General features: G+C 32.8%; 1 protein-coding gene across 1 annotated transcript; it reads right to left on the reverse strand.

The window, feature by feature from the left end:
* Nucleotides 1-11,432: 11,432 nt before the first annotated feature.
* Nucleotides 11,433-14,119, reverse strand: Smp_019310 (cytoplasmic dynein light chain, putative). Its single transcript, XM_018791972.1, has 3 exons — nt 14,101-14,119; nt 13,790-14,060; nt 11,433-11,668 (listed from the first exon to the last, which is right to left on the reverse strand). Exons 2-3 carry the CDS (start codon nt 14,020-14,022, stop codon nt 11,590-11,592), a joined length of 312 nt encoding a protein of 103 aa, XP_018644879.1. The 5' UTR covers nt 14,023-14,060; nt 14,101-14,119; the 3' UTR covers nt 11,433-11,589.
* Nucleotides 14,120-26,484: the final 12,365 nt, after the last annotated feature.

A 26,484-nucleotide genomic window follows, 5' to 3' on the forward strand; every position in this document is an offset into this window, starting at 1 on the left:
GGTTAGAATTATTTATTATGACCTTATATTGGAAGAAAGTAACCCAAATATTAGTCTGGGATTCTTTCTTTCGGCAGGTATTGGATTTTCTACTACTCTCGGTAGGATTTAAAGAAATGATTCCTTTCCCCCATATATCAAACACTTCCACTTTCTTAAAAGCATGCTAAGGATATACTTATATATATATGATCCTGAAGATACGACTGGTCTTGAAGTTTTACAACTCTAAACCAGTAACACCTACATATAAATCACTGAAGAAACTATTCATCGATCCAAATCTGCTATAACTTAGAGAGCTGATGACTAGACGCTGAATCGTTCACAAAACAGTGTAGAAGACAAAGATAATCAACGCCAACTGGCTAAATCAGAGACACGTTCGATATATTATTTCGTTTGTACTCTGTAATTCTCTAATGTAATATACGACGGCGATCCGGAAGGGTTGTTCCTGAATTATACAAGAGAAGTAAGATATAATGGTACTAAATTAAGGAACTTCAGAGAATTCAGAACTCGCCATGGTTTTGTTTCGACGTGGCATTACGTAAGTTAAGTGTGCACATTACTCTTTTCAGCTGTGATAGATAAAACATTTACAAGTATTTCCACCCTACAATGACCCGAACATTTGGCTTCTTGACCTCTTTGAAATACTACTTTTAAAGTCGGAGGCTATTCGTGGGTTACTACTGCATGACATTAGATGTTTCCAAATCTTTCTATGGTTTTAGTGAACTAATACAGTGAATAATATTGAGGCTACGCGTATGGTAGTGTGTGGAGGTTGAAACTTTGTTGGGGAAGACTTTAAGGTGGCCAACCAAAATCCACCTTAACAAACGGTAATAGTTGGTGGAACCATATAAGGAGGCAACTAAAGAACAATAGACCAAAGCGTGCTACCAATCCATTTTAGATAAATCTCTCGCCTGAGTCATGGATTTCGGGGATACGCAGGGCCACGACAAACCAAAACATCACTGAGTTGTAAGGTGAAGGAGCTTTTATAGAACATTGATCACAACTCATTATTCTTTATTACTGCATTCTCTCATCTGGAGACCCTGATCATACTTCATTCTAGCAACATGAGCTAGTATCAATTTAATCTAATAATTTATCATACCTCCGTCTGTTCCACTACTAAATGTTAAGCACTGTTTATCGTTCATATCCAAATGCCTTGCTGCTCTTCGGTTTCCCTTTTTCTCCTCTTTTTCTTTTTTTCTCTTCAGAATGTTGCTCTGAGGGCGAAGTTGAGGAACTCCTGACATCTGGATTAAACTCGACGTAGGCGCCTTCCCAAGGTCATAGTTCGCACCAGGCACTCCACAAGTCTACCTTATAGCAACTATAAACTTAAAGAGCTGGATTACATAAATACTTAGCACGACCGAAATCCTAGTACAGTTTTTGCCAAGATTGGATCTGGTGTGTAACGTGGACGCGATGCCTCTTTGGAAAATATTTTGAACACACAGTATATCTGAACAAATGAACCGCTATTAACTTTCATAGATTATATTTACTAAACAACCCTGATTGGGATGCATGCTATGAACCAGTATATATTGTACTTATAGATCATGCCTGTGAAAATGGCGTGTACCTGCCCTTGCAGAAATATATTATTATTATTGCAATTAAAATACACCCATTTTCTAAACATATATAGATTGTATAGATATTGTATACCTGATCCATAAGAAACAAATAATACTGATAAAAGCTTTACTTGTACACCAAATGCTTTCTGGGTGGTAGCACCATCACAATGCACCACAGCACTTCCGTATATCACTGCTTTGTCATTCTATTATCATTCTGTATCCACCAGTGTATACTCTTCCTTGAAGTGTCTTCCCCGATATTGGGTAGTTGTTGCATCTGCGTTGCTCGTAAATTATACTTGAAAAAAAAGAAGAACCGCTGCATTTTCGAGGATGAGAAACAAAAGCCAAGACAGGTACAAGGGGAGATTTATTCGCCCTAAAAATCGGTGGTGTGTGACATGGCTTGTTACTCATGGCAATTTCGATTGCGTTTGGCAAATCTCAGGGTACTTATCGAGTATTTGTCGGCAGTGTGAAACGATCGTTTGCCTTACTGTAATGGAGATAACCTACAACCTGAAAAAGAAGTTACACAAACAGAAAAGTTAGTATTTCCGTCTAGTAACCTCCTTTTGCACGTGTCGATGAGTAGATTATAATGTTCTAACGGGCTTATATCAATGGTTGGCATAGAATCATCTGTGACAACAGAGGTCCAGTGAATGGGTTTGCGTGAACGCATGTTAAGAGAGACCTATCTTTTACCATATGTGACGATCGGTTTCCTATTTGTTGCTTGTACATTTATGATTGGTTCGTGCGGTCGGTCGTTAGAGTTTGTTTTAAGAATACTGACTTCTGCACCATTAACGACGAGGTAGCGAACGTTCGTGATCACACCTGTGACGTATAATAGACTGCTATTTTTATCGCCTACAGTTGCCATTAATTCGTGCCGGCTGTGAAGTTTGTAGATACGTTTCGTCTGTTCTATGGTCTGAAGCCCGGGAAACTGTAGGGTTTTCTGAGACTTCCAGATTTTCCGTGGTGATTATGATACCAACACCATTTGGGATTGTCTGTCTCTCGAAACATAGAGTCAGATCATTTTGGTGAGATACTCGTTGGAGGAGCTTGCGAGCGTTCATGGTCATGATGAATACTAAGGCGATATGTGAGAGTATGCCAGAGCTTCGTAACGTTATTCACTGTCGTTTGAGGTTTTTCCTTGTTTGAAAATCCTTGGTAAGAGAAGTTTTGTTGATCTCTAAAATTACGTCGGCAGGTGGGGCCATCTCGTCTACAGTGTTGCTCTTAAATGGGACAAGCAGTACCTGCACCTTATTGGGAAGCCTAGAAGAGACGAGTTTTTTAAACAATGACCAATGAACTCTCTCAACCATAACCATATGTCTGTTGCTGAACCATGATGTAGATCGATTTTATTGAGGAGTTGGCCTAACCTATGAAGGTTGGTTGGATATCCGCGTTTCAGGATAAACCATTTAAGAGTTTCCTAAGGTTCCGAGACATCACTAGTAAGCATACTAGATGTGACGTGCCTATTGAATTCATGCGGTGGTTCCTTCACTACTGCGAGGACCTGTGCCTGCAGATCGATCACGCCATGCTCGTGGAAGTCAGGTTCTGAGTGGCACAACCAGGATTCGATGTTGTCGGGCAAGAATGGCATTAGCTGGAGTGAGGGTGGTGCATAAGTCTTGATCTTAAGTAATTTAGAAATCTGTTCCGTCATGATGAATATAAAGTATAGCAATGAATGAGAAGATAATCCCTAAATACTAAGTAAAAAAAATCAAAACATGTAAAAATTAAGGTAAGGCAATGATATATGAATTTCCAAAAACGCACGGACTTACAGTTTACAAACAGGTGTACAGATCACGTTGGGCTCGCCACTAATGATGTCACAAGTATTCGAAGTTTGACAAAGACTTAACCAGTAACACATTTTATACTCGTAATATGTCAACTCAGTGAAATCAGAAGTCAGAAGAGATGTTCGGAGATATATTTGATAGGCTATCAATATATCGAGAAGTGACCGATCTAAGCTGGCTGGTGGTTGTAGAAGTTGAGTACACCATACGTATTCGTGATCTGGTGTGGATGCGTGACCGAACGCCTTCAGATAGGTGAGTCCATTAAAACTAATGCGGTCAGCATCTCATGTCGAAGGCTTACAGAGCTAATGATTTTGGAGATTTATTTACCGCTACACTGCCACATCAGTATGCTGAACAAGGATTTGTATGAAAACATTCTCAGTGTTTACTTGAGATGTTATTTGGAAGAAAACCCTTGCGAGAATCCGTGCAAATCTTTCTAAAGTACGAATCGGCAGACTGTGAACTCATTTTGATACTTGAATATGAACTTGTGAAAGATGAGATATTGAAGCGCCTCGTTAGAATTAAAAGGAAGACCAATGATCTCATCATTATCACTTTGATTTCTCTTGAGAAATATGTAGCTAGTGATCCTTACTTACACTGTACTTACACAGTAACCTTGACTGTTGCGTAGTAATGCAGATGTAGCAGGAATAAACCTTTTCCATCATTCAAGTGATTCACCAATTTTGTTGGCTGAAGAATACCGAATTCAAGTTACGTCCCACTCTCTGTTCGGCAAAATAACACGACTACATTAAAAAAAACGAAACATATCAGAGGAATCAATCTTTTGAAGCCGTAAAGCCTCAGAATAACCAACGTAGATGACAAAAAACGACATAAAAATTAAAAACACCGTACCAACAGCACAATCATTGCAAGCTATAGTAGCAAAATCACAGAGGCAAGTGAGAAAATGAACGCACCATATGTGAGAACATACAAAGTTGGTGAATCGGGAAGTTTTGTCTATCGAAGTGCTCTGAAATAGGACGTTTACTCACCGTTCGATAACTTCGGAGTCTTTACCACTTGTTTTACTATGTTGAAGATCAGTTCAATTTATAAATGTATGCGATTCTATCACATTCATACTCAACGCTGTTCTGTCGACAAAAACTCCGGTTATGTTTCCATTCATTTTGTTTGATGATTTACGAATACTGTAGCGTAAAGCTGATTGAATGGTGTACGAGAACTTTCAAATTTTATTGTATCTGCCTTTTCCTTTGAGTTTGTCTGGCTGTATCACTCTGTATATATTCACAGAAGGCTTGAGTAGTCCACATATTTTGAAAGCTTGATATTTGTGACGGTTGTTTAACAGTAAGTCTATGGTGATGACGAAATGTTGGAGTAATGAAAATCAAAATATTGAAGCGAAGCTAGGAGCCAACGATGGTTACACAGAACGAAACATTCTCTTCATCATGACTCACAAAGATAGAGAAAATTCCGGCCTCCAACAACTTCTTATTGTTTGCTAGGTTGAGTGTCAGAGTTTCACTCTCCGAAAATGAATCACAGTAATATGCGCAGATTTGTAGTGGTATTGGTCATAACCATACAATCCTCAAAGCTGTACGTGAAGTAACCGCAAAAATAGATATTCAACACGTAACACAGCCTCACAGACATGATCATTTTGTATAACTTGGCTCTCTTCACATTAAATATTATTATCCTACATGCAGCCTAAATGTGTTCCTCAGAAGGTCTGATTATCATATTGTTGATTGTTAAGATACGATGAGTCAGTGTAGACAATGATGTGACTTTTACGTATGATCTTATAGATTAGGCAGTCACATCATGACATATCTAAAATTTTGGGATTAGGTCTATTATTAGAGCAGTACTAACAACAAACTAGACCGTAATTCCACAGATTTTCTGTCAGGTTCTAGATGGTACTAGCCATGGAGCTTACTTTAGAGGATGAATCTTCGATCTGTAACATCTTTAACATTTGTTTCGTGAGCAATATGTATTTGCATCTATCGCTTGCCAACATAGTGTGAGTTCCATTATTGATCGCATTTTATCAACACCTAAGTGTCCGTTAGGGAGGTCGTTAAGCACAGATTTTTGTGACAACGCGATCATTTAAGCATAAAACACCGTCAATATTAGTGAATAGTTTATCACATTCGACAAAATAGACAGGAAATCTACTTTTCAGATTAGCATTTTGATCTTTTCGTCCAGCACTAGGTATGGATCTGAAGTATGGAAGAGTTTCTCTAATAATGTCAGACCAGTTTGTCGGCAAAGGTGTAACTTGTAGATGCTCTGTAATACCAACTGGTATATATTGCGCCTACTAATGAACGAAATTATGTAAGGTATTTCAGAGAGGCTATATTTAATAATGAAACCCGTTGATTATTATTTGGTTTAAAGCTAATAACTTCAACCAAATATCGAAGGCAATCAGTTAAATACACAAAATGAACTTTCATTTGGTTTTACAGCAGTATTTTTTTCAGGCAGACGACATAATAAAGCAATTGTCTCTGACCATAAATGATAAGACCGTCTTGGTAAGTTTTAGCATTTTTAAAAGCACTAACTTGGAAAGGTACTGGGTAACAACTGAAAATGAATGAAAGGTAGTTGTATTTAGACAAATCAAACAAGTGGTAATCGATGTTTAGATGGACAATGAATTGCATGAGAGAATAAAGAGAAAGGCTTCGAGCTAGTTCAACAACCAGGAATTCACTGATTACTATCCTAAAACTAACAAATTGTTTTTCTTTCCCACAACTATAGAAATAAATTCACCACAACCCTATGATATTAAGGTTTCCCGCAGTCCAAAACCGAAGAGACAATTGAACAGTAACGATAAAACCAAAAGATCGAAGTCGAAATTATGAGTAAACTCAATTCAAAGCTGGAATGAAAACTTTTTATCAAAAATCAGTTAAAAAGGGATAGCTTTGACAATAATAGTTTACGGCAAGTCATATATTTTAGAGTTCTGCCGTAGCAATCACCGTATACTCTAACTGACCTATCTAAGTGGAGTTTTGATGGGTTGTGCTTAGTTCCTAATTGACACTCAACACTTGTTGGTGGTTCTAGATTGTTATAAAGGACGATTAATGGTCCATAAACATGAATTCAACTAATTTCGTACATAGTGTTCAGTCACCGTCGTAAAAGATGCCGGATACGAATTGAGTTGCAAGGATTTATTTTATACATTTATTTATTCAAGGGGACGATGAGAGATGAGACATGGATAAATGATTACCAGTCTACTGAAGTTAATTAAAGTGTGACTCGGCATTTAGAGGAGTGAAAGATAAAGGAACCACAATATCTACTATTGTACACTCATGTTCAAGTTCACATATATAAACGACACAATAGTCAGTAAGATTAGAGTAGTGCGTTCGTTCAAATTAGGAGTAAATCGTTTAAGACTGTAACAATACTAATTGCTAAACTAGTTATCACAAATGGACCAGCATTCACTTAGGAGAGAAATAGGTGAGTGCGCACAATGGTGTTGTATTTTGTAATCCAAATCAAGCGCCGATTAATGTGCAAAAGAAGTACTAATTAACGCAAATATCACAAGGACTGTTATGTACATTTCATAATTTGAAATTATACCTAACACGCAAAACATCGATAACCTTTAATTGTTGAAGACATCTTTTACATTGGAAAGATATTTCGTTGGTCATGACGAAAGTATATGTCACATAGAAGCCAATTCAGTCAATTATACAATGGTATATATCTTTCGTGTTCTGGACTTAACACGATCATTTGCATCTATAAGACAAACTTCAGGAAAATAAAGTGATAACAAGACTTATTCATTTTTTGTCCTTCTATTTGAAGTCAATATCCACCATTAGGATACCCTTCTGTCTCAAATCAAAGGTCAATAATCTGAGAAAGATTAGTTTTATTGAAAGTAGCTGAGGAAAGAAATAAGTAATAAAGACCCCGAAGTATTTAGAACGATATATTTAATTTCTGTCAGTATAATCTGAGATCACTGCCAGTCAATTTAACTACACCCTTGTTACGATAAGAACAAGGTACTGGAGTTCAGAAGACAAAGTATTGCTGCAAAATCTGGAATTTGAAGAATTTCAGTGTATATATTGATTATATATTACATACAGATATATATATATATATATATATATATATATATATATATATTTCTCAATAATTTATTATTATGAACAAATAAATCAACTTTAAACTACACGGACATAATTTACTAGTTTGTGCTTTCAGAATAATTATCAGGTTACAAATGGAAAGTGGATAGATAATTAGATGTATGAGGATTATATAATGAAAAGTAACGGCACAAACGCATGCATATATGTCTTAGATTAAGATGAATATAAAGAATAAATACATTAATGAATTATATTTTCGCGAACATAAAGGTATTGTTTGAGCAAATATTTCTCAAGACTTCCTGAAAAATTTGTTTGTAAGTAGTTTTTGAGCCCCCTAAAAATGTAACGATGTTTTACCCTGGTTTAGATGTAATATTTTCGTTACAGGTAACAAAATGTTTGTTCATTATCACATGAGCACACTTTTTCAAAAACAAGTTAACCAACACTTATTTCTAAGTTTTTCTAATCACATCCGAAACTTTTTCATCAATTGGGGCCAGGAATCACAATAACTGTGTAATAATTGTCAACCCAAAATATGAGGTCGTTAACACTATTAGACTGTAATTTATGGAACGCTTTGAATAAAAAATCTTCTGAGTAACTAAATTATATGTATGAGAGATCGCAGCTATAAAGCCTGATGTGTTATGGATGTATTTAGTTGCTAGGTTTCTAGGTTTCAGATTAAGCGAACTTTTCATTATTTTGCTAAAGTCGAAAGCTGTCTGTTGATGTATGAACCAAGAAGGCTAAATGTTTGAATATGCATCAACTTAGCCAAATTATATATTAAATAAATATAAATGTATGATATTTGACAATCTTACAAAGTGAAAGTCGTCGTACTGAATCAGCGCAGTATAGATTTCTTGATAAGCTTATAGAACAACACAAGGATTTACAATTTACGTTGGATACAAAATTCACTGTTTTATGCTTTCAACTGTAATGGATTTGAAACTTTATTGAAGACGACTATCAAGGCACACACTCTTGAATGATAAGAATGAGTAAAACTAATAAGAGTTATCAGTTAGCTTTGTAATGATATTATCTTCATTGTAAGTAAATAGTCTAGTAATAACTTAATCATAGTTATTATGGATGTCATGGTAACATATGTTAAAGAACAACAGTGGAATGAATCACAACAATTTTATTCCATTCAATGATTATTCGTTTGGTCCTTGTACATTCCAGTGAATGGATATTAGTTCTAATTAAGTTTAGATTCAAATAAATATAAATTATTTAGGCTATGCAAACCGGTGATCAGAAGTTTTTAGTGATGATAAAAATTATGACATACTCTACTGATTATTGCTACTGCTTGTGTAACGTTTTCAAGAACTTCATGCAGTTTGTGTCCTTTAATGAATAAAGTGAAAGGACAAAGAAGTAAGGTTTAAAATTCTTGTTGATTTTTTATTTTAAAATGGGTTTCTATGTATAAAATAAGGCAGTTGATAAATGAAACTTTGTCTTGCGTTTATGAATTTCGAGAGAAATACTATAAGGTACTTTGATGATTCGATATAAATAAAGGGAAGTCTAAGTTAAAGGCGATATAGTCTGGTAACTTTTTTGCTTTCAAAAGTTGATAAATTGATTTTAACGAACAAAAGTCAAGTGATTTAAGTGTTATGTTGATATGGCTTCTCGACATACTAATAAAAAGTTGCATAAGTATGTTAACTGCGCTTATCTGAATATGGCCAATTGATAATTGATCACGAATCCAAATTATCAATGCATTGCCCCAATGAACAGATATCAGAAGTAGGAATAGACTGGTCAGCAAAATATTAGATTTTTTATAACAAAATCATAAAATTTTGAATAAAATATTTTTTACAAAATAAAAATGACTAAAATTCATTTAAGATATAAATGATTATCGGATTATAATTCTTTAGGATAATTACCAACGGGTGAAATTAAAGCCTATAAGATTTACTAATCTTAAATCATATCACTCTTGTAAATGTCATATTTACCATGTATTTACTTCGAAGTATTAAGTAGAACAATAACTAACCCAGGAATTTACGATTAGATTTGCATATGAGGAAATATGTGTATACATTAAAGCATAATCGAAAATTCGTATACAGCCGTTATATTTACTTCTAAGTGATAGTGTAATACTACTGATTTGAGAACAATAATTTCTTATCATTATGTAATCATATTTGATATGTAATATTTTAACTGAGTAATTATTTTATATAATTTATGTGAACTAATACAAGTGAAAGAATGTATGTGAATATTGTATATATGATGATGCACCGAATATTTGAAGCGGTGAAACGTCAATTATTCAGGTTAAATGACATTTTTCGTAAAGATTATTACAATAAAAGTTTGTAAACAATTCGAGTGGATAAACTAAGTTTCAAGTACATGAGAACATTTCAAAATCTAGAATATAGACTAGCAAGTATATATATATATATATCTAGCTAGTGTATAGTTAAAAGTCTTATTCAATATTACAGTAATATTTCTAAGATAATATTGATAAGATAATTTCTAAATATCGATGATTTCAGAAAAAGATTTGAAAGTGTACTTTAAATTGCCTATTTTATTACCTTGATCCATCAGACTTATTAAAACGTTTCGACCTCATGTAATTTTGCTTATTAATTAAATATTTCTTAACTAATTACCAATAAATTTAACTCATTTTAAAGCTGCCTAAGGACAAATATGTGCTTTGGTTTTAGTGTTTCAATGTATATATTTTGATTTATTTATAAATCAGAATAATTCTGAAAGTAGTTAAAATAATCCTTATTGATATACAAGCTCTGTTATTTTCAGTTTAATGAAATTGACCTGAGGAATATGATGCAGCAACTGAAATGATTCAAAATAGTAGTCGTTATGCAAAATGATCAAAATATCAAGTATTTGGTGATGACGATAATACCAATCCATGAATACTTGAAAATTTAAAAGAGACATAAAAACATTTTCGTTTGATTCGTTAAGTAATTGGATATCTGGAGGAATCTCATCATCTGAAATATTCTGAATAGGAACTACAAACATAACTTTTTTTATTTAGTAGTTTGCTTTTTAAGGATGGGTAATATTTGTGCTGTAAATATTCATATCTGGGATTTCAAATGGACGAGATGTAAATATAGTTATTATTAAGGAGATTCAGATCATTCCTCGTAATATTCCAGAAGGGTCCTAAAAACGCTGGTTAACATTTTATCCGATCAGCGTTGAATAAAAGCCTCCCAAAAGCATCTAGAAAGTGAAGTTACGTGCCACATTTCTGATTGGACAATTACCTATGCCGCTACTACATTTATTATGGTTCCAGAAACTTCTAGAAGCCAAAGGGCATCGGAAATAGGAGTTAACCTGAACTGACCTTGTAGTAAAGCGTTCTTTTCACATTTCGCACTTTTTATCTTGTGTTCAAGTTGTGTAGGTTTAGACTGGGGTTATCAGAATCGTTTAGGAAACCTGTTCAAGCATTCAGTTGGAAGTCTTATCGGTTATTTTTTTCATCTTAATTATATTTTTGGTTTTTTCAGTGCAAAATCAAACTCTGTTGTACGATTGACAACCCATGTCAGCCTTATTATATATTATTAATTCATTGATAACTATATGGTTACATAAGAACGTAATCAATTGAGTTAAGCCGGTTCTGAGAAATAGAAGAATATTTGTTGATTATTCGATATGTTATGTTGTAATTAGTATAGCCTTGCATCATCAATACCCGCTAAGTATAATAAAAACATCAAGGAAAATCTTTTAATTAAATTGAATAAATTTATGTAAATGATCAAAATCAGATTTAAATTATGTAGATCATTTTGTTTGTAAAAAATCAGTATATTTACTTGATATCTATATTATTATAATCGTAACTAATAGAAGTAATGATGAAAAAACAATTTTTAGTTGGATATTTCATACAGTTTTGAATAGAAGAACTCCACGATCTTCCAATGAAAAATAAATACAGAATTGTTTTATATGCGTTACATAACTGAAAAGGAAAATAATGAAGAATAAAAAGCTATTCAATAATTACAAACAAACAAACAAAAAACATATTAAAGTTAGATAGTTGAGATCATGAGTCAATTGAAGCTAGACCACCATCGAAAATCTGGAAGCACTGAACGGCCGTTATTTGAATTTCATTTACAAACTTTCATTAAACTTGACTATGATTAAAATATAACATTATTATTTCTTGTAACTAGCATCAATAATATCTAAGATAAAAGTACAAGATAGCACTTTTTAAAAAAAAATCACTCAAATTTACGCTTTTAATGATTGAAAATGAAATATCAAACAATAATTTTACATCGATTTCATTACTTGGATAATAGAACTTTAATGTTAAATTATTCAGTTAAATGATGTAACTAATATAAAACTGAATATAATTACTTACAATACAGATTGATGATAGCTTATCAGGATCAAAAAAAACACATTTGATATTCAGAAGGGGTTTTGTGGAGATTTAGTATTTTCATAGTTGAAAGCATGAGTAAATTGAAGCTAGACCACCAAGGAAAACCTGGAAGCACTGGACGGCCGTTTCATCTTATTGTGGGACTCCTTAGCAGTGCGCATCCACGACCTCGTCTCGCGAGATTCAAACCCAGGACCTATCAGTCTCACGCCAGAACACTTAACCGATATACATAATTTTTATAATTATCGCCTACTTATTTTTAAAGTTATGATTTACTTGATAAGTTATTTGATTGTTTTAGTTTAAAGAAGAGAAAAAGCAGATGGAAACATTCACCATTTTTAACATATAACCTAGTCAACTTAATTAATACATGCCTCATTTTGGCCTTTGTATAAATATCATAATAATTATGGATGTATAACTGTAGAGCCTAATGATGAAGTTATTGAAAACATTTGTTTGCTCAAATATTCTTCATTTTTTGAATATTCTATGAGGATCTTTAAACTGCTGTTTAAGTTTATTTCACTTTAAAATATATTATGCTGACTACTTAAATAAGTTAGTTGGATAAAAGAAAAGATATAATTTCTTAACTGAATTATTCAGAATTATTTAGATTACTACCAAAGAATTAAAAGATACAATCAATTAATTGTTTAAAAGAATTATTTCTTTTTTTCGAATGAATATAACCAAAGTGAATATATTCCATTAAATTATTCAAGATAGACTGATAAAGATGTAGAAAAAGAATTAAAAAGGTTCCTTAGTTTGTAATATCAATGTTACTTCAAATGTAAGTATACTCTTTTTATATATATATATATATATATATATTATAAGAGCGAAAAGTTAAAATGTGTTTTGTATAAATAAAAAGACAATTAGCAAAACGAAACGGCCGTTTAGTGCTTCCATGTTTTAAATGGTGGTCTAGCTTATGAACTCAACTATTAAATTACTATAATAACTACAAAACCATTTTCTGATAAAAAAATCATACTATTTTTTTGAAAAAAATAGCTTTAAGGAATCAATTTCATTTATTGAATTTTCTCAGTAATACGGGTAAAAGTTTAGAATAAAAAGATTCAATTTTTGATATCAAGATATTTCGAAGTAAACTATTCATGTTAATAATAAGATACCAATTCAGTAATGAAAATCGAATATCTTTCAAAGATTTAAATAGGAATAATATATTTGTAAAATCTCAGCGAATGAATTTGTAGTAAATCCAACGTTTTGCCTGGCAATCTGGTCCAAACTTTTTCAAGAAATTATAATCAAACATCAAAATTATCGAATTTAAATAGGTACATGGTTCTTCGTTCCATTGTATACTGAATAGGTCATCCAATCAACGTTAAAAATTGTCTAAACTAGGTCTATGTATTAGTGTGTAAGAGATTTGTGATGTGAAATGATAAGTGTTAATATAACATATTGTATATAAACGTAAGTGATGAAACTATTCGCTCTAATATCTTTCAAAGATTTCTTAAAAAAATTAGATTAAAACATTTTCTAAGTGTACTAGTTTTCTTTATAATTTTGTATACTACTAGACAAAAAAAGGAGTAAATTGAATGACTTTAAGCTATTCTTATTCTTTGGTTTAACATTCAATAAAGTATAAACATAAAATACAAAAAAAATAAATGATTATACCTTGAAAATTTACTTCCAATAATACAATGCCATGTTGGTTCATATTTACGATCAAATTCTTTTTTTAAAAATAATGCAATATCTTTATCATCATTATATTTATCCATAGCCATTGCAGCAGTTTGTACAGCATCTTGTTGCATTTCTTTACTCATTTCAACATATTTAATAACAGCTTTTCTTTCACCACTTTGATGTATAACATTACTATATGGTCTTTGTTCAATTGGCATCTTTTCTGTTTTTTAGAATTTTGTTTTTTTTTGGGTTACTAAAATAAATATAAGTTAATAATTGAATCTATTTAATACTTTTGTTATTATTTTATACTAAAATAATAATGTGTAGTTTATTCTTTTAAATGTTGTATGAAAGTTGTTTAATTATAATCAAAAAGTATAGTTGTGTCTTTCTATCACTCTATTAGTTACCTTCATATGATTTGATTTTTTGTTGGTTAATAGTAGAAACTAGTAATAACAATAGTAATAATAATAATGATCGAATTCTATTGATTATAGTATAAACAAGTATTATAGTGTCAGAAAACTCAATATTATCTGAAGTATAAACATGATCATTACCAGTTATCATTGTACCATGAAAAAAAACAGTATGCAAATCAAATGCTTGTGTAAACAAATCGAAACTATTTGTGATTTTTTTTGACTTGATAACAGTCAAATTTACCTTTTTTTTAATAAAATAAAACTTGAATTAGTAATATCTAATTTTATGAGGTAAATAGAAAATGTCAGAAGGGGTTTTGTGGAGATTTCAGCATTTTCATAGTCAATTGAAGATGTACCACCATGGAAAACCTGGAAGCACTGGACTGCCGTTTCGTCTTATTATGGGACTCCTCAGCAGTGCGCATCCACGATCCTGCACCCGCGAGATTCCAACCCAGGACCTATCAGTCTCGCACCAAAGCACTTAACCGATAGACCACTGAGCTGGCATCCAACGTGGACGCGCACTGCTGAGGAGTCCCACGATAGGGAAAAACGGCCGTCCAGTGCTTCCAGGTTTTCCATGGTGGTCTATCTTCAATTGACTATGAAAATACTGACATCTCCATAAAACCCCTTTTGATCTATAATCATATGCTCACTAATGACTGACTTCAAGAGATATTTCCTTAAGTTCTAGTGGGAAGCAGTGACCATTAGAGTTCTACCAAGTCTGTTGTAGAGATATTAACTCACTGAAGACAATTGGTGAACGGTTGCTCAAATATAAAATGTGTTTAACATTGTAAATAACTGAACATTACTAAGATTTTGCACAAAAAACAGATTTCATCAGTAAATAAATGATTCTACTCAAAACAATATGAAAGTTGACAGATAATTTCCATTTAAACATTAAAAAACACGAAGTTCAGCTATGGGATCTCTTTTTTCAACGAATTTATTGTCAAGTTGTACAATCGTATATATATATATATATATACTTTTGTTAAAGTACTAATCCCCTGAGGAAATGTGAACATGAATAACCAGGGTAATGTAATAGAAAGAATATAATCCTGGATTATGCAATACGAATAATAACAGTAAGTTAGTAACGAATTATAACATGGATGTAGTAAGGTGATTAAAATGTTTTTGTTATAATAACTAAAGACCATTGAAGGTCATAGAGGTGTAAAAAAAAATGAATAAATTGATATAATGAGCATTTATGAATAAAGTAGTGAGAATATGAGACATAAGTAAAGGGGGAAATGCATTAATAATAATGATAGTAAGCATACTAATAATGATGATAATAATTAAGGTCAAGATAACGATAACGATAGTATGTAATTCTTTTGTAAGCATAGATCTGACTTGAGCTCATGGATGGAAAGACTTTCGGCTATTTTTAGGAGTTGGATATGAAGAAATCTAGATAGATTTGGACGAATCATATATACGACCTTAAAATCAAACTGTGGACCAGTAGAATGATTACAGTCGATTAGATGTACAAATACAGAACTCGTAACTGCTTCCCTCTCACCCTTTTAAAACCAAACTGGGACGTGTTCCCTTATCCGAGTTGAAAGCGAGAGCTGGCTACGGCCTATTTACCTTGCTCCACAAGAGCAGGTGAAAATTATTAAGATTTAAAAGTATTAAAGATTTATTGTATAATTTTCCTGAAATTCTAAAATTTAAAGTGTTTTAAATTCAGAATCAGGTTATTAAAATCATGTAAATATGAAATAGTGTTATTCTGATTTTTATGTAAATCATGCTGATTGATTAATATTGTATAGATATCTTCAGAAAAAGACAAATGTTTACATAGTTATCATTGATATAATGATTAGTTATGTGTTTTGCAGAATACTTTAAATTTATTACTAGACTCCTGAAATGTCGTATCAAATCGAACTAGATAGCTTTAGATCCAGTTGTTAGGGCGATATTTATTCTACCACTAAATTGAAATGTAAGGGTACATGTTTTACACTCTCGTCACTTCACAAAATAGTGCTATACTCATTCATGTTAATTCTTAATAAACGATGTTACGTGTTGTAAAAAATTTTTAGATTTATTTAATATGGACAATTCAAGCGAACTAAGAACAATTGTGCTCTCATTTCTGTTTAAATTTAGGATGATTTACTTGACCATCGAGTTAATTTCAACCATTTTAAGTGTAAATGGGTTACCAATGATACTAACAAATGATCGTTCTAAAATATGGTAGTTGGAATACGATTGAAAATGCGGACCATTGACTTACAGATCTTGGGTTTATATTCTGAGGATCTTTGATTCACAATGGTTTTCCAGTTTATAAGAGAAGTAATCGTGAGATGTGTATATGACAACTTACTGTTCCAAATAATGCGGCAAAAATGTTTTCCATGTTTAAAAGTGATTACTATTCTTGGAATGCCAATAACTTCCCAAGAAACTAAACATCAATAACTTAAATACATTGGTGATAATCTGCATAGCTCCTTTTATACATATTTATTTAATTCATGAGAGATTGTGTTGATACAGGTTCAGTACAAATTCAGTTTGATTTTTTATGATTGACAGATGAGCCACCATTCAAACAAACCGTTATCATAATGAGTATATGTGAATCACTTTCCTTCTGTTATAATGATCCATCATTTTGAAACAAAATCAAGTGTAGAAGTATCACTACGACACGAAATTTTGCAAATACTATTTTATGAACTATTTTAAAGGAATAGAACATTTCATGCTTGCAGTCATAAAAGATTATTTTAAAAATTTCGATAGTGTTTCTTTAAATTGAAAGACAATTATTATAACATCATGATGGAGTATGACGAATCGGTCTTAAACTAGAACAAAAATAGTTACTAAACTCTCTCTAGTTTTCAATGGTTATTCAGGTGATGTGACTTCGTGCAACAAAGGAGCATGATATCAAACAATGAATTAAAATTTATCATCGCATCAGTGGCTAGCTGCTGAATGATCCAATGATCCACTGATACCAATGAATGTAATCTACTGTACATAAAAATAATTATCATTAAATTTCAACTTTGTGAATATATTGTTTCATATTCTTTAAATATCATGCAGATTACAGCCTAAATGTTGTATGTAGTCGAAGATCTATGTCCTTCAAAATGACTCTTCTCTTCCTAATGGTTTTCATGGCAAAGGCTGTTTATAATGAAAATTGGTTCCAAACTAGTTGTGTTCTTAATCTTCATGTAGTAAATTGTTTTATACAGGTATGAATACTTAGACGAAGATTGTAAATTTAAGGAAGTAGTTTAAAGAAACAATCAGAAGCTAAAATAATATGATTTACAAACCATTATTATCCAGAGCTTATAAATACTCATAGACTTCCTGTAATTACGTTTTTACAGTTCACGTTAAACCAAATATTAAAAGAATAAAACATCTGTTTGAATAGAATAAAATAATATATGCAAGTTAATTCAAATTATTCTAACGGGTTAACATGGAAAATCCATCTAAATCATTCATCTAATGAATATCATAGGAACGGATGGAAAGTCTGAAAATCAAGCATACAAAGCTAACATCTAAATTGAATAAAATATGAAATGGATAATTAATGTTATCATTTAATTGATCGTCTTATCATTAAAATTATGTGTAATAACTTATCCTTTTCATAGTTTAAATTGAAAAAAAAACAACTGAACAACTGTTAACACCCCAACGTTACAAGCAATAAAGAAATGAATAAGAAACTATGGCGAGACTATAGTTTATGGGTGAATCAATGACGTTTAAGTTAGTAGATCTCGGATTTTGGCGCAAAATTCATTCGCTCATTTGGCTAAATACTATTTTGGCATTATAGCTTATGTCAGTTCATGATGAAAACATTAAGTCTATTTCTTACTTCAGTGTTCAACTGTAAATCCTAATTCCTTACACTAATATATAACCTTCATTTAACTCTGATAAGTAGGTGGACATTCCAAGGTTATTTTAGCGTTGCTCAAAGGTCTTATCGAAACTATTTGTATATACAAAACAGTCTGTTTAATTCCTTATCTACCATGGTCATAGCATCGTTTTTACTTCACCAAGTTATTAGGACCAATTATTATCTTTTTTGTAAATCAAACAATTATCTTTTAAAGTTCTCCTATAAATGATCATTTTTACTACCTCCAAGAACTAAGTAATTTTTTACTCGCTACTTGAATTTTTTCGATATAATTTTGATTACTTAATTAAATGATGGAACACCTCATTTTATTAGAATAGTTTATTATTTCCGATGCTAGAAAATTTCTTAGCTTTGATAATCTTACTTTAATGATACAGCACTCCTCCATTTTATCAAGGACCACTAAAAGTAAATTCAACTATAGATATGGTTGTACAGATTAAAAAAATGAAATCGAAAAGATTTTTTTCCTGAAGCGTCTTTATTTTTTAAAATGATTCCATAAATTTCTTTTGTCATCGGTGAAGTGATTTGAAAGTGTGAATTTAAATTTAAGTAAGGCTGAAACGATTACCAAGTCTTATAAATTATTTATTTGATAATAATAACAATAGTAATCGTATCTAATTTAGTAATAAACTATGGTACATGGGTTTCGCAGGAGTTCGAGTAGGAGCTATTGAGTTGTAGACTGGTACTTGATCTTGAAATCGTATCCCAGAGGCGTTGTTGCTCATCGTTGTGGTCGGTTAGCTGTGTGAACAGGAATTCCCTTCTTTGACCCAAATACCGCAAGTAATGGTTTATAGTCTGTTATTAACGTGGGTTGCTGACCAAATATCATTTTGAGGAACATGTTGACGGTATAGATAATCGAAAGAGCTTCTTTCACAATTTGGCTACAGTTCTGTCCTCTTATTGTTAATGATCTAGCTGCATAGGAGATCGCTTTTTCAGATCCATTGGGAAAAATATGAGAGATGACTGTTCTAACACCATAATTTGGAGCATCTAAAGCTACCATTATAGGTAGAGAAGGATCATAATGTGTAAGTAAGAGATCAGAGGCTAGGAGTTGCTTGAATTTCTCGAAAGCTGCTTGACAGTTTGCTGACTGATCCTTTTTTTCATTCTTGTCCAGTAGGTAGTTTAGGAGCACACAGACGAAGGAGATCAGGAAGAGAATTTCTGTAATGATTAACGAATCCTCGGTCTGGTCGTCGTCTGTTTTTATCTTCAATGAAACCGAGGTATCGTACCTGCTGCATATAGAAGTCACACTTTTCTGCGTGGAGGCGAAAACCATATTCAGCTATACGTGTTAGCACCTGTTGACATTTCTATTGCAAGTCCATTTTATCTGCTCCCATGATTACGATATCATCTAAATAGGCTTCCATTCCTGTAATACCCTGTAACATGGTATCCATAATTTGCTGGAATATAGAGGGTGCCATTTTCACTCAAAATGGGACTTGGTTATATAGGAAAAGACCCTTGTGTGTATCGGTCGTGAGGAGTTCTTTACTTTCATCAGCTGCAGGGATTTGTAAATAGGCGTCTGATAAATCCGATTTCGCAAATTACTTGCAACAGTTCACCTTGACAAAAAGATCCTCGGGTAAATGTAAGGGATCGTGGTGAGATTCTAGAGCTTCATTTAGTCCGGTGGAATAATCTGCCTTTGGGCTTCTTGACTACCATTATCGGTGCAACTCAATCTGAGAAGTTCACAGGCTCAATAACATACATTTTTTGAAGCCGTTCCAGTCCCCGTTTAACCACTGGGGGAGCGACAAAAGACACGTGTCTTCTAGGTCGGTGAACGGGAATAGTTCCAGATCTGAGGGTTAGCAATTCTTTAGCTTTCATGCATTTTCCCAATTCTTCTGTGAACATGTGATGGTCTCTTCGTAGCATGCTGTTCTTCTGGTTCCCCTCTAAGAGGTTATCGGTTCTGACTCGACTGCAGATGTTGTTAATCTAATAGTCGGCCAATTTTATTTTCTCTATCGGATCTAACCCCGATAAACCGAGTGCTGGATTCTTTGTAAGGTATACTGTTGCATTCGTCGTCGCATTACCTTTAGCTACAGTGCAGGGTACTTCCCCAACGATATTTAACTTTTTACTGGAAGCAGTGTTTGCTAGTTGAGTCATTGGGCGAATTGTGTGCCCTCCAATATTCTTCCAAGTTTCTGGGCTGATGAGAGTAATGTCAGATGCTGTATCAAGTTGAAGAAGAATAAGGTGTTTGTTAACGTCCTCAGTTACATATTTTCTTCAGCGATAGATTCTTGCTCGGTTATGAGCTATCAATATTTTGTTAGTTTTCTTACCAGACTTTTATTTCTTGGAACAAGGTTTCAATGAATAACGTTAAGGGGCTCTCTTTCTGCAGCTGGTCCCTTTATGTTTCTTTAAAGTGACATTTAGTGCAACATTGTTCTTGATATGGGTAGAACTTGTAATGCCAACCTCCACATTGCCACTGTGGAGATGAAGGGTGGTTTTCTGTATAGAATGACTTTCGTGGGCTGAAATCTTTCTTCTCGCTTACAGCATGAATGTACGGTGACTATCTATTATTTTAAACTATGGAGGTATCGTGTTTTAAGATTACCAATCTTTGAAGTTTCATGGTTACTTCTTGTAGCGTTATGTTCGAAATCTATTCAATTTTACTGAAAATTATAGTTCTGATATCAGCGTCTTCAGGGGATTGGGGACTGCATACGAACACAAGACACTTAAACTGATCTTTCATTCATGATAGTTTAAACTGATCGCATTCGTAATTTAATAGACCTTGATGTTTCATCCGGTCATTATCCCTGGCTTTTGTTATTTTGGGGCCCTGAGAGCGGATTACTTACTTACTTACGCCTGTTACCCCTCGTCGAGGAGCATAGGCCGCTCACCAGCATTCTCCATCCAACTCTGTCCTGAGCCTTCCTTTCCAGTTCTTTCCAGTTGCTATTCATCCTTTTCATATCGGCTTCTATTTCCCGGCGTAGTGTGTTCTTTGGCTTTCCTCTTTTCCGCTTCCCTTCTGGATTTTAAGTTAGGGATTGAGTCGGATATTCAACAAAAAAGACTGTTTCGCAGAGATTTGCGACAAGTTGTTAATTGTTGCATCGAAAGAAAAACCTCTTGGGCTCTTTAGAAGGATGAAATAACTGTAACGTTCGTATTCAACCGTTCTAAGTTTTCTCAGGAGCATTTCGACCTTGAAAGCGTTATCAAGTTTATTGAAGTCGACGTTGGACAAATCTTCACACTTCCTGAACCAAGATTCGAATGTGATACCAGACAAACAATTAAAATGAAACTGATGAATAGAATTAATGATGGAATCGGTATGTGGGTTACATGAATCATCAATAAGTCCACTGTGATTAAGTTTCATTTGTTGCGTTAAAATTTCCAGGATACAAACTTCAAACTGTTCATACCGTTCTTCCTGACGTTCAAGAAAAGATTTTGCTTGTGCAAGAGTGATTGGGTACCCCACGGTGTCAGTGTTACGTTTTCTACTTGATTAGAATACGATATACATCGGCACTCGAACGTGTAGAACCCCACAGTTGCAAATCAGAAGACGGAAGAAAGACATGAGTATTTATAGTTATTAGTGTTGACCATAACATCATTATAATTAAGCCAATCCACAAGGAGGAAACTTATGCTATTTTCCAATAGCAACATGCCACGTTGATATTTTAGAAGGCTTTATTAAGTTCTGATTAGATGGAATCTCTTCTGCTCCTCTAGAGCTTTTGAAGGCTTCATCGTGCTCTTCGAAGCCGTTCCAATAACATTGCTAATGGAATGTCTTATTATTAAAGTTCTAATAAATTTCTTAATTTTTGAAATCCGGCAACGTAAGTTATCTACACTAATTTTAAAGTTAAGCAATTTAGAGATTTTAAAGATAATTTATCACTTAAAATTTTTTCATTTTATTGATCAGTTTGAGATCATTAATTTAATGCATTTTGAATAATGTTTTCGAGAACGTACCTTTAGGCGGTACAATTTTTTTCCTTAAAATTTGATTACTGACTGTAGTACTTATCATAGGATAAGTTAAACTTTTATGCAGTCATTTCAATTTTTCTGAAAATGTGCTATAGTGGCCGAATATATGATTAATGAGAGATGGTTTTCCGTTATGATAGTGTTTTTAGTTTTTGATTTTAATTGGAAAAAATTCAACTCAAGAATAAAACAGAACAATATATTTTCCAACCAGGTTCCATTCAAGCTGTAATTGGCAGTTACAGTAAATTCTTAAAAGGAATCAATAAGGTAATAGTACAAATATAATGAAATTGTTGAGAATAAAATCATTTAACGAACAATTTCTAAAATTAATTAAAGTTACAGTATGCATGATAAATTTAACTAAAAATTATGGTTTATATCAATGATGAAGAAAATGAGGGGTGATGGTTTTTAAACAAAATAGAAGATCTAACATAGTGATGAGACAGATGTAAAAACTGTTATAACGATCCTTTTCCTTTTTACACGAATGGTACGTTAATTTACCTTAGACGAATATCTACACTAAATTCCCTGCTAGTGTTTATTCTACAGAACTTCGACACAACTCAGATCATAAACACGTGGTTAGCCTGACTAGAATGTAGATATAATTCCACACCAAAACCCGACACAATCCAACAACAAATGGACAATCAATCAATGATAATAAATAATAAGGGAATATATAACTCATCTGACAGCTTTCAGACAACCTACATGTCTTGTAGTGAACAAAACAACGGTTGGGGACAATCGGATGTCTTTAAGCAAAAATTACAGACTATCTCAGTAAATTCTGATAACCAAACAATGAACAGTCGATTTGCAAATTAACAACCAATTGTTTCAATCTTCTCTGTTTCTTCTCTAATTTCATTGCTCATGCATTTTGCAAACGACTGCGCTTCATTTCAGTTCTTTGCTCATCGGTCTTCTGCCCAAATACATTCTATGTCTGACCAACACCATATACTACTTATATAGATATAAGTAGACCACATCACAGTCTGACTAAGCAGACAATCAATCATTATCATTCTCGCCCACACATGAAAAACATATGAGGGTAAGATCCATTACTTCCATGTTAATCTTTTTCTCAGGGTGTACATAACAAGAGTACACAAGTTTAATAAGTTGAACGCACAGAAGTTCATAAATTCCTAAATAGCTTCAAAAAATTGAATGGAACTGTGCTGTGAGATAAATTGTTTGATTACGTAAAGTTATAACTATCAACTAAAAGTATTGATAACGATAACAATCTGATAATTCAATACTAAATACTGGATTAGGCAGAAAATTTCTCACGATACAAACTATTCAATTTCAAGACAAATTGCTTAATAAAAACACTTTCTCACCTTATATATGTTCAGCTGATAGATTCCAATGTGAGGATCCTTTTTCTATTGAAAGGATACATAAAAAGATTTGAATTTTTAAGCGTTTAGCTTTACCATCGGTTGTAAGGTTTTTATAAAAGCATCTTGATTTTGATATGACTAACATTCACACCTTTTTAATTGAAATTAACTGAATAATACACACGCAGCTAAGGAATTGGTGTACAAAGTTCACTGTAATGAAACGTTTAGTAGCACTTCATTTAGTGTTTGTCGTAACAAAAAAGTAAAATGTAACTCAACACTATCCAAGCTATTTTTCGAATAAACTATCGAACAGCACTTGTCAAAGACCATCAACTGTTAGTCAGTATGACATCACTTCGTACTACACAATTGCATCAAAGTTAGAGACGTCATACCAAACGAGATAAAGAAGTGATTACAAACCAACTTATAATGATCTGTGGTGAGGTTCAATATTGAAAGCATCAATACATTTTATAAGACTAGTACTTTTATTTGTTCAACACGAGTCTGTGACCCAAGTCGAGCAAAAATTAGAACTTTCAACTTTAAAGAAACCATGATATTATTTAAATAAAAAGTCAGAAAACAGTTTTTCTCATTCTTGATATGTAATGACAATATATAAAGGTCATCACCAGGTATTCTCTTCACTTCTGACTTCATTAGTTGAAGCATGGACAATAAAGCAACTAACTAAAAATTAACAAAACAATGTTCAGTCTACTGTTTTTCTAAAAATAATAACATTTTGTTAGACAATAGTTCTTGTCAAATTATCCAAACTTTAGAAATTTTTCTATTTTCAATTATGAAATAATTTGGTTATCAATATACACTATATAATAGTCTATTGAATATAATAAAATATTTGACCAGTTTATATCTAATTTCAGTAGTTCAGCTTCTGGTTAGCGTTTTTTTAGTGAGTTAATTTTGTACGGGATGAGGTCGCCAACTCCATGCTCAACCCTCCTCCTTTATCCGGGCTTGAGACTGGCAGCAGCCCCCGGAGGAACTACAGGCGGAGTTTTATCATTTATTATTAAAAAAATATTTCATAACTATTTAATTAAATATAACGAATTATTATTTTGTAATTATTTAATTAAATGAAATTATTCAGATAATAGATTTTATATTAAAAGTCTTTATTTCAGTTGTATCATTTTATTATTCATACTGTATATAATTATGCATATTATATATAATATATATTATGTATATAATATGATCTAAATGTTTGAAAATCATCAACCTGGTAATATATTATGCTTGTTTGATGTAGGTTGAAGTACATGTATATGTAATTCAGTTGAAAATGTTACTATGCATTATCTTTATATAAGAATATTTGATACTTTTGTAAATTTCATCTTTTTTTTAAATTGTTTTTTTAATTTTTAAATATTTAATTACATAATTATTAAATGAACTCTATATATAACTAACTACAGTAGCATATAAAGAAAAGCAAAAAAAAGAAGTATATGTATATTTAAATGACAGTTTATTGTGTAATTATGGTATCAAAATGAAATAAACATTAAACATTATGACAGATAAAAGGAATAATATGTATTCAAATGGAATTTCAAAATTAATTAAGAAAATATAATAAGATATTCTTAGTAATTCATGTAGTTCTATTGTTTAAATTATTGTATATTAAAATATTATAAAGTTTAATATTGGTTTATTGGTTTAGTTTATTGTAATAAGTACCTAATGAATTAAATTTACTTGATGTTGTTTACTTGTATCTTTCGATTGTTATTTAGGACTACAATTGATCAGTCTCTTATTGGCATACGTGCATCCTGTGAGGACTGCCTCGATATTGTCTTAAGTTGCAAGTATTAAAAGTAAAGATGGATAGTGGCTAGCAGTGGAATTCAGGACGCGCGTTTCGTCCTATTGGGAAGGTCTCAGATACCCCGAACGCGTGAAAAATCATATTTAGAACCACGCGTATGCCCACCACCTGGTCCGGTGGATGCGATCAGTCAACCCGTTCCCATGGCCCTGAGTGGTAAGCTTCACTCTGAATCCGTTTCATTCCGTTCTCTTAATCTAAACCCCGGTGCTTGGGTTAGGAGGTCCTCACCACGCGTAAATGGGACAATTTTCCCTAGAATAAAAAAAAACCGTAAAAAAAAAAGAAAAAAAAAAAAAAACACCATAAAGTATAAAAAAAAAAAAACTACCACAAAAAAAACACACCAACAACTTAAAAAAAACACCCCCCCCCCCCACGAAAAAAAAAAAAACAACCCAACACTCAAAACCCCCCCGCAAAAAAACAAAACCCCCAATCCCCCGTCAAAGCGAAACCCCCAACCCCCAAAACCCCCAAATAACACTAGCAGAGCCAACAACCCCCCAGAAAAAACCCCACCATTTACCCCTTTATCGGTGAAATAAAAAAAAAAAAAACCCCCCCCCCAAAAAAACCAAAAAAAAAAAAGCCCCAGCCAAAACCAAAAAACCCCACCCACGAAAAACCAACCCCACAACAAAAAAAAAAACCCCCCCCAACCCAAACAAGACCACCACAAATAACCTAATAAACCACACAATAGAACAAACAAACCAACCCAACAACAACCACCTGAACAACCAAACCCAAAACACAAACAACCACAAAACCCCACACATCCACAACAAGTCAAACAAAAAATACTCAAAACAAATACCATAGGCAACACCAACTCGCAAAACAACAAACACCCACCATACAATTCCCAAAAACCAAGAAGCTGGAGTCATGATTCCCAAGCGAGTGTCACTATCCCCACCTTGCTTATATACCTGATGAATTGTAAATGTATTTTTAATTAATTTGTA

This window comes from Schistosoma mansoni (genome assembly GCF_000237925.1).
Source record: "Schistosoma mansoni, WGS project CABG00000000 data, chromosome 1 unplaced supercontig 0010, strain Puerto Rico, whole genome shotgun sequence".
Classification (NCBI taxonomy): domain Eukaryota; kingdom Metazoa; phylum Platyhelminthes; class Trematoda; order Strigeidida; family Schistosomatidae; genus Schistosoma; species Schistosoma mansoni.

Bases quoted from the DNA above. Each gene is read 5' to 3' on its own strand.
- Smp_019310 (XM_018791972.1), bottom strand. From the start codon at position 14,022: ATGCCAATTGAACAAAGACCATATAGTAATGTTATACATCAAAGTGGT. The intron at 11,669-13,789 runs GTATAATCATTT...TTTCCTTTTCAG, and splicing joins ATTGGAAGTAAATTTTCAAG to TTATGTAACGCATATAAAAC.